This window comes from Stigmatopora nigra, chromosome 10 (genome assembly GCF_051989575.1).
Source record: "Stigmatopora nigra isolate UIUO_SnigA chromosome 10, RoL_Snig_1.1, whole genome shotgun sequence".
Classification (NCBI taxonomy): domain Eukaryota; kingdom Metazoa; phylum Chordata; class Actinopteri; order Syngnathiformes; family Syngnathidae; genus Stigmatopora; species Stigmatopora nigra.
Genome location: NC_135517.1, coordinates 5,915,650 through 5,925,298, shown reverse-complemented (window position 1 = coordinate 5,925,298; position 9,649 = coordinate 5,915,650). Strand labels below are relative to the sequence as shown.

General features: G+C 39.8%; 2 protein-coding genes across 9 annotated transcripts in view; one reads left to right on the top strand and one right to left on the bottom strand.

Annotated features, from left to right (window-relative positions):
• synprb (synaptoporin b) lies at nucleotides 1-8,160 on the bottom strand. Of its 8 annotated transcripts, none has more exons than XM_077727240.1 (8): nucleotides 8,040-8,160; nucleotides 6,653-6,832; nucleotides 4,080-4,207; nucleotides 3,905-3,969; nucleotides 3,321-3,445; nucleotides 1,451-1,649; nucleotides 1,183-1,374; nucleotides 1-618 (listed from the first exon to the last, which is right to left on the bottom strand). In XM_077727240.1, the coding sequence occupies exons 4-8, from the start codon at nucleotides 3,926-3,928 to the stop codon at nucleotides 283-285; spliced, it is 876 nt and encodes a 291-aa protein (XP_077583366.1). In that variant the 5' UTR covers nucleotides 3,929-3,969; nucleotides 4,080-4,207; nucleotides 6,653-6,832; nucleotides 8,040-8,160; the 3' UTR covers nucleotides 1-282. The 8 variants fall into 8 exon arrangements, with proteins under 8 accessions (XP_077583366.1, XP_077583361.1, XP_077583367.1 ...); XM_077727235.1 differs by having other exon boundaries at nucleotides 3,905-4,049; nucleotides 4,121-4,207; XM_077727241.1 differs by having other exon boundaries at nucleotides 4,121-4,207.
• Nucleotides 7,665-9,649, top strand: part of cadpsb (Ca2+-dependent activator protein for secretion b) — a 53,185-nt gene continuing 51,200 nt past the window's right edge. The window contains exon 1 of the mRNA XM_077727231.1: nucleotides 7,665-7,804. Within this exon, the coding sequence (XP_077583357.1) occupies nucleotides 7,745-7,804 (60 nt within the window). The 5' untranslated portion in view covers nucleotides 7,665-7,744. The remainder of the gene's footprint in view (nucleotides 7,805-9,649) is intronic.

Sequence of the window (9,649 nt, the reverse complement as noted above, 5' to 3'; positions counted from 1 at the left end):
GTTTGCTATACATTCACAACCAAATTTACATTTGACAATTTACATACATACACTATAATGGACCATTACCTTCATCAACAAGCTTTGTACGGTGCAAATTGAATCAGAAAACAAGTACGTAGTACATCAAAATTCTTCAAACCATTTCCTCAAAATCTAAATGATCTTGTTAGTTAAGATGGCACTCACAGTTTTTTTTAATGTATTTTCCTCCCACTGGAGTACACACATTATATATTCCATATAGTATCTATCAACTTTAATCCTCATCAAGACGGTTCACTAAGACATCACTTTAGTGCCATAAATAACTGGCTGTCCAAGATATGTTTGCGGGAGGCTATAGCTCATTTGTGAGTTGTTAATGCTCCCTTCCCGGCACAACTGAATTCCCAAATCCTTTCTTGTCTGATTGACACTCATCTGCCTGGTGAGCTGTGGACCAAAGTTTTCCTCTTGAAGGTCAAAGCTACTTTCGCTGTAAAGCCGCTGACGCATTTCTCGTTTTCCAGAGGAGCTCCTGGTCGGATACCTATGCCCCATCCTGTACCACCCTGTTTCCTTAAAAACAAACCAAATGTTTCCTGCCCAAAGGATGACATTGGCAAAACCAAAAACCTAAAAGGAAAAAATAGAATAGAATGTATATCAGTCAGGTAAATGAATCATGTGGAGTATCCTACTATTTTCACGACTATAGGGCACACTCAAAAGTATAAACATTTTCCCTCAAAATGGATGGTGCACCCAAATAATGTGGAGTTACTTACATAAGGACCAAATTTATAAAATCTGTAAATGTTGCTGTGTGACTTTGATGAGCAAAGTGGCAATAATAAAGAAGCTTGACGCGCGTAAGAAAGTGGTGAGCATTGCACGGGAATACACTACAACTTGAATCGTTCGACCGCACTGAATCAACTTCAATTTGAACAATTTCAACTCATGAACCAATTTCAACTTATGAACAATTTCAACTTATGAACAATTTCAACTTATGAACAATTTCAACTTATGAACACTTTCAACTCATGAACAAGCGCTCGGAACCTAACTCGTTCGTAAGTAGGGGAGCGTATGTATAGAAGAAAATCAGACATAACCGACAACAGCATGCAGACATGAACAAGGGACAAAGGCATTGGTAAAACCAACAATTTTAAGTGAAGTGTTTCTGCTCACCACAGATGCATTGAGCCGAGCCCAGTGAGCATCCTGGGTAGCTGTGCATTTGTTCTCCGGACCCAAACAGGCTGGGATAAGCAGCAGTACCTTGGTGGGTTTTGTAGCAGTCTTGATATCAGAAAGTGCTTTGGCCCAGAAACAACTGCTAAGGAACCATATTAAGGAGAAGGTCACTGTCACCACAAAGTCCTGAGCACCAAAAAAGAGAGAACATTTTTACTTCAGTTAATTGTAACATTTTTTTCTGGTTAAATAAGTCACTGACCACAAGTGGGCCTCTGTTGTTCTTCAAATATTTGTTCTGGTAGAAGACGTAGACCACAGTTGCCAGTAAGGAGTAGAGAAAGGTGATCACACCCAGGGTGACAAAAAACTGAGCAGCGGAGGAAAAGTCGCCATCAAGAAATAGGATTTCTTCTCTCTTGGTTTCACATACTGGAGCCTTGAAATGCACTTGTTGTAACCTGAGTGAGAAAATGGGTCGGTACTCAACTTCTTAATTTTCAGCGCACCTTTAAAAAAAATCATGGTGTTGGTTTTTTTTCCGAACTGGACCATTTCTTAAACAGTTGGCTGAGCAAAGCATCGAATTGAGCCAAGTTGGCTCAGTGTAACTGACAGTTAGACGTTCACTGTCACTATAAAGCAAAGAAAAAAAAAAAAAAAACACCAACCTCTTGGTATATTGCCAATTTCCTCACACAAATGAAGTCGCCAGCTGCAGAATGGATCAATGCTTTTAATTGATCTAAGTCACTCATTATGTTGTTATTAAATTTCTTTGTAACAGTTGCTTTTTATTGGTGGATTCTTTCTTCTGATATCATATTAGTTGCAGTAAATATCTTTCCAGAAATGTTCATAAGGGGAGTCTTAGAATAGTTTTGTGCTCATCTTTAACATGATGCATTCCACTTTGGACTAAATGAGCTAACCTCATTTGTAATGTGGAGACAGGAAGCGAGCCAATTTAAAGGGCCCTTTGTCTCAGACGTTTTACTGCATCATTTGACCGAAATGCACTCAAAGCCAGATTGGTCAAGATTCTAACCTTAAGTGGTCCCTTTTGACGCACCAAAATGTTTCCAGTATTGATTTTGTCTCATGGCTTGTACCTACAATGGCTTGGGCACATTGCTAAGACTGCTTCATTTAGTGGCAGTATACAGAGAGCATCTCCTTCTTTTCCACCAGTCCAAAAAAAGAATCTAATTGAATCCAGTACAGGAACATTTGAAACAATGGACAGTGTCATTCATATGGCTAAACCTTTTTTGTTTTAAACAGACCTGGATCCACTATTGTCTCTGTGAACTGATGGACTGCTTCAACTTATGGTTATGATAACAGAACATTCTTTCCCTCATCTTCCATAGCGTGCATCCTCATAAAGATTGCCAATCCCAACTGTTGGGTGAAAGACAGACTACACCCTAAACTGGTTGCCAGTCATTCAGTCGTAAGGCACACAGAAAGACAGACATCCATTTGCGCTCACAATCAATCCGCCACCACCAATTGAGCGTGAAAGAGGCTCCACCAACCCCCTGAGACAGACTCACTGAACACCTAGGGTTCGATAGAACCCAGGTTAAGAACCACTGCTCTAAACTTTCAGGCGGCACAAATACAACAACAATATTTTTTCAAGTTATTCCAATACAGTCGTACCTCTACTTACAAAATTAATAGGATCCAAAACTTTTTTCGTAACATGAACATTTTGTAATTAGGTGTACTTTATATGTCAATTCTCGAATTCATTCCACTCTTTAAAATTGGTCAAAAGCTCCCAAATTTTTATGAATATGTACCTAGTGTGTGTGTGTGTGTGTGAAATTAAGTACTGCGTTGCATTTGTATTTTTTTATTTGCTTAATAAGGGGAATTGCAATCATTGATAAGGGGAGCATTTAGGTGGACAGTCACTCATGTGCATATAAAAAAAATTGTAACATGAATACTTCATACCTAGAGGCATTTGTAAGTAGAGGTATGACTGTATTTATAAAACCGCACAAAAACCTTTTTGAAGAGTCAGTCAAGAGAAGGACGACCAAAGTAAAAATATTGAAATCTTAAAAGCACAAATTGTCACATTTTCAACAGTTCAATCAGGCATAGGAGTGTTTCACCTGAATGGATATCCAAAATTGATGTTGATGCTTCTATTACTCTGTCTGTTGTCTCCACAGTCCACTTTAACCCGGACTTGCCCATAGTAGCCTCCGCATGTTGCAAATGCACAAATGGCAAAAATCTGGGGAGAAAAATGACAAGGAGTCATACGAGGAGAAAACTGTTGACAGTCATGATGTCAATTAGACAATTCTTAGTGAGTGTTCATGCCTTATTGCATAATGTATTCCCATCAATAAATCACAGGACTGATTAAAATATCTAAATGGTTTGAAAGGGAAAGCTAAATAATTGAAAGGTGGGAAGTGCTTCTCACTGTGCACTAGAGGGTGGTCGCAGCAGTGTGGGTTGATTCATTTTATATCAAACGTTTCTACTGCTGTAGGATCCCAATATTGCTTCACGTGGTGGATATACAAAGCAAAGAAAATATTTACACTACACTTGGAACTTTTATGGGGCGTGCACATTCTAAATAAATTAATAAAAAATTCAATTTCCGCATCAAACCTAATAAACTACTATAAAAGTTAAAATGAACTAATGTACTAATATTCAAAGCAAAATGGAAGATACTTACCGGGGCAAATATAACCATACACATTTAAAAATCCCAGATATGTGTGGCCAAAGTCGTCTCGATGTCTTCAGTGTTTGTCATCAGGCAGAGATGTGGAAAACAAGAAGAGAGTTTCCAGTCGAGGGGAGGGCGTACTTGAGGAACACTAACCTCCCAAAGGAGGAGTCAGAAATACATTTTGCCTGTGTATTTGCTGAAATATTAAGCATTCCATACAAAAGCAATCCAACCATCCATCCATATATCAGACCATGCGTCTCTCGATCCATTCGTCCGTCCATCCATCCATCTATGGCCCTGCAACTATAAAAAAAGCAGAAAAGGGAAGGCTGAGAACATCATGAGCATCAAGTGCACATTCCAGGATGAAAAATCAAAAACCCTAGACTACATCAAGAAAATGCCCCCTAAAGATGTGACTAAGTTAATGTTTCAGACAGCAGAAGCCCCATAAGAGTGCAGAAGAGGAGGAGAACGGCATTTTCTAAAACACTTTATCCTTGTTAGGGTTGTGGGGGGTGCTGGAGCCTATCCCAGCTGACTTCAGGCCAGAGGCGGGGGACAACCTGAATTGGTTGCCAGCCAATTGCAGGACACAAGGAGACAAACAACCATTCACGCTCATACTCATGACCAACTTAGAGTGTCCAATCAGCAGACCAAGCATGTCTTTGGAATATGGAAGGGAACAGTAGTACCCACAGAAAATCCCATTGGGCCCATGTAAAACATGCAATCTCTACACAGGTGGATCGACCTAGATTTGAACCCTGGATCCCCACTTTGAGGCTGACGCGCTAACAACTCAGCCGCCGGGCCGCCCCCAACCACGTTCTCCGCACACCCATATGAATGAATCTTCCGAATAGTCTCTTCTTGATGATGATCTGATCATATGATTCAGAAGTATTACAGGTGACAGACATTGCCCTCAAATGATTTTTTTCTTCTAATTATTCATCCTGGGCAGTTACATGTATAATGATTTCAATACTGAAATATAACAACACTGTCCTCTGGTGGTTAATTTGTAGTAAACTTGACAGCCAATCCATGGAACCTCATTCTTCCCTCCATTTTGGATTACTGTAGTATGTCTATAACAATGATACTTGTCTTGTTTTATCTAGTTTCAATTGTTCATTAACAGCAAAATTTCATTTGTTGAAGTTTATGAGGGTTGAGTGGTTAACATTAAGGCCTCACAGCTCTGGCGGGTCCTGGGCTCAAATCCAGGTCGGTCCACCTTTGTGGATTTGCATGTTCTCCCTGGGCCTGTGTTTGTCACCTTGTAGTTTTGTGCACGTCAAGCCTAATTTGTGTCCAAATATCATATTTTTAGTGGCAAATACAGCATTGCTGTATCAAAAAAGGGGCCTTCCACCATGGTTAAGTGGCAAGATTTTATCCTACCATTGAATTATTAATGAATCATTTTCTGGCATCACATTTCTGCTCCAGCCTGAAAACTGTGGGAGGTAAGAGACAAGCTTGAATCTGGTAGGGTTTTTTTGTGTTTCTTTGACAGGCTCCCACATATCTAGTAAGATTAATTCCCTACGGGCATGTGCCATCCTCTGTAGTTTAAAGCTTTGTATTTTAATCTAAAAGGAGAACATGAATTTATATCACATAAGGGTGACTGATAACGTTCAGCTTGCTTGCAAGTCTCAATTGCCGTTAAATGAGGTCGAATTTCAAAATAAATATCAGAAAAAGCCAGCAGAGGCACTATAATTCCCCCTTTAAAAAGTCAGATTTAGATAAAAAATATTAGGATTACCTTTTCTATTTCGGGAGTAAAATGTGGAGGACTGTGTTATGTAAAAGGATTTGTTTGGAAAATGGGCTCCTCCTTGCACCAAGGAGCCAATTACGTCTGGTGAAGACACTTCAGCCCCATCCTAGCTAAATCCAGGCCTACAATCACACACATGCGTACACACGTGTGAGGTTGGCCAATGAATTGTGTCGTGTTGCAAGGAGCTGAAACTCTTTCAGTGACCCTATTCCATCAATCCCCTATAAAAAAAGCTGCATTTTAATATTTCAAAAAGATCTTCTTGAGAAGCTCTCAGCCTCTCTATTTGTCATTGTGTGTGTGTATACAAATATTAGGGCAGCATGATGACAAGTCGTTAGTACGTCCGCTTCAATGTTTTGAGATCAAGGGTTCAATACCCGGTGGATTCTGACCTTTGGAATGTGAGAGAAACTCAAGCACTGGAAACAAAAACTCCAGGCTGGCCCAAGGAGAACATGCAAACTCCACACAGGAAGGTTAAAACATACCTAAGATTGAAACCTTGACCCTTGACCTCTGTGAGGCCAACGTGATTAACGTACAATTAAAATATCAAATAATGGATCTTGGTATAACTGATTACTGAGAGACATTATTACCTATGGAGGCTTTGAAATTCTCATCTCAGGAAAACATGTGCGTTGTCCTATCGTAAAGAACATAAACATTTAATGCGTATACAGTCTCTCTTTGACGTATAGGCACAGGAACGAGAGAATTACTTCATTATTAATGTTTAAAAGGCTTGGAGAATGCCAGATATCCCCGTGGGATGTCCAAACTATGCAGTCACACAAGACCGAAAGGTTTCAGAAAACAATTCATGGGGCTTGAGACTATTGAGATGACAGAGAAAATAGACAAAGTCCATCTCCAGAGTCTTTAAAAAGCAGAGGGGCCACTGAGATAGGAGCGGCGAAAGTGTCTTTTGAAAGCGGGTTTACCTCCAGAGAGTCAACTGGTCAGAACACGTGGAGCAGCAGTCAGCTCATCCAGCTGTCACCTTCACTTGAATCTCAAAGAAGAAGAGTGCAGGTCTTCAATGCATGCTGAGTTTGCGTTTCAAAGTTGTGTATGTGTGTCCTGCTCTGGGCCTGGGTGGGAAGAACACACCCAGTCCTGGTCTGAAATCATGATCATCAACACTAATGTTATTATTGTAGAGAACCATGTAAGGTTTTGTGTTGTCAGTAGCTATTTGTCAGCATTTTTTTGCCTTAACCTAAATTTAGCATGAATTAATTGTTAAATTCACCCATTTATATTTGAGAATGACAAAAAAATATTTCATTTTCTCAAAAGTTTTAGGGGTTTGCCTGGTGGTTCTATGACATGATGACATACAATTAGAAGCATTGACAAGTATCAAAAGCTTTTCTTGAGAATTACATGCAAAAGGTCAATACTTGCAGTATTGACCCTTCTTTTTCAAAACTTTCCCTGGCATGCTGTCGACCAACTTCTGAACCAAATCCTGACTGATGGCCATCCATTCTTGGATAATTATCAATTTGAGTTTGTCAGAATTTGTGGGTTTGTAATTGCCTTTTCCAGCATGATGGAAAACCCTGCCTTAAAGCAAAGGTCATAAAAAATGGTTATTGTAAAAGAATGGTCAGCACTGCAAATACTGACCTATTGCATGTAATTCACAATAAAAGCTTTTCATACTTGTGAAATGCTTCTAATTGTATCTCATCATACCATAGAAACATGTGGCAAAACCCTAAAAACACTGAAGGAACATACCTTGTGAAAATGTAACATTTGTGTCATTCTCAAAACTTTTGGCCATGACCGTACACTTATAGTTTGCATGCTCTCCCGGGATTGCTTAGATTTTCTCCAGTTTCCTCCCAGATTGCAACAAAAAAAAACATGCATGGTAGGCTGGTTGAACTCTAAATTGCCCATAGGTACTACTGACCACCATCATGTTTGAGATTTTGGCCCAACCCCTACCTGCAAAGCAGGAAGTTAAATGCTAGTTGATTGACAGTTCCAATCAGTTGTACGTTTTGAGCCAGCACGCTTCTATGCACTTTAACTTTACTTGTCCAAGCTCTGTTCATTTACGCGGAATCCTGAACACAGAGGTAAGCGATCCGCTCGGGGGTTGATGCAATGTATCCATAACTGCAGGATTCTAAATTACGAGTCCGAAATGATCACTTATTTGGATCTTTTGCCGAGAAAAAACGCACTTCATGGAGAAGCACTACCAATTTCGTCATAACGCGGTTTCTGGGTATGATCACAGTTAGACTTTTGTCGAGTCAATGATGATGAAAAAGCCTATGTCCGATTATTATTATTATGATGAATACTTACTTTTCTGGAAAAAAGCTTCTGTACACCAATTACTTTTTCCGATCTTAACAAACTACTGCACTAGTTGGCTAAGTGTGCTACTACTGCAAGGAAGACATGGAACAGTCTTTCATGATGTAGATGACCTGTGTCAAAGTGGCGGCTCGGGGGCCAAATCTGGCCCGCTGCATCATTTTCTGTGGCCCGGATAAGTAAACCATGAGTGCCAACTTTCTGTTTTAGGATCAAATTAAAATGAAGAGTATAGATGTATATTACATTTCCTAATTTCCCCCTTTTAAATTAATCATTGTATTTTTTGTAATATATGTAGGATGGGTTGAAGACATAATATACTAAAGGGAATGTGTGTGTTTAATAGTATGAATAAAGACAAGTCTACTTTACTACATCACATTTATTTATAGGCGAAGAATTTCAATACAAGCAGTTCTTCTTCCGGAACAGTGGCAAAGAAAAATGATAACACTAAAAGCATTAAATCACTAGGCCGGTATTGCTTGTTGAATGCCAAAGCTCTCATGAATGTAATTCAGCTGTTAAACTGCTTTTTGCCATTTTTTCACCATCCATATATCACCCATTTTCTTTGACACTTGGCGAGGTATAAACAAATACAATGACTCGTATAGTGAGTCAGTGGGTATACTCTGTGTGTTTTGCAGTCATGTGCACCACACCATAGGGAGAGTATAGTTGTGCAATTCTGTCATCTTAACCCACACAACCTGACACGTTGTCACTTCAATCATATCATCTGGGCCACAGGTTGTGTTAGTAAGGGGCACGACGAAAGTACGACAGGTTTACTGTACTCCTACCTCTTTATTCCATTGGGTGATGTTATAGAAATAAGAACACCCTTTCACAGAATACTCGAAATACTTTAATCATGTCTTCCTTCACCAATTAATGACAGCATTAAGACCACTTTACTATGTTAAGAAGGGCTGAGGGTAAAACTTACAACCGTCATTTCGTGCGATAACATCTGGCAATTCAGTGCAGAAAATGTTATGTTTATATTTATTTATATTTTAATCAGATGTTCAACTACTCGAGATACTTTTGCTAGAGTATTCCAAATTCTTTAAATCTGCCGCTATATTACTCATCTTCCCTCCTTGCTCAACAACGGGTACTCCAGTTTCCTCCCACATTCCAAAGACATGCATGATAAGCTGACAGTTATTAATTAAGAGAATAGAAATGATATTTTTAACAACATTGGGAGGTCATACATGTGTGGAGTGGAAGTCACTATCTGACTTTTCAGTCTGGGGCAGTTTTCTGTCTGTTGAAGGGAAGCTAGCTTCAGAGCTTTAACAATGCGTCCCATTCGAGCTATCTGTTTAGAAAAAAAAATCCATTCACCCTATGAGCAGACTGCTGTTCACGCATCTACTACTTTCACTAACGATAGCTGGCCCACTTCTTACTACACGGCAGCCATTTTAGGTGAACCAATGCTGCCTCCAGGAAGCCAAGACGAGCATCCTTTCCCAGTCTTCGTTCAGGACCAGGGACAGCGCCATGCCGCGCATGCGCAGAGCTGCAAGCGTGTCTTTTTTTTCCCAACTCCCACCGCCCTCCCTCCCTTTTGCATCCGC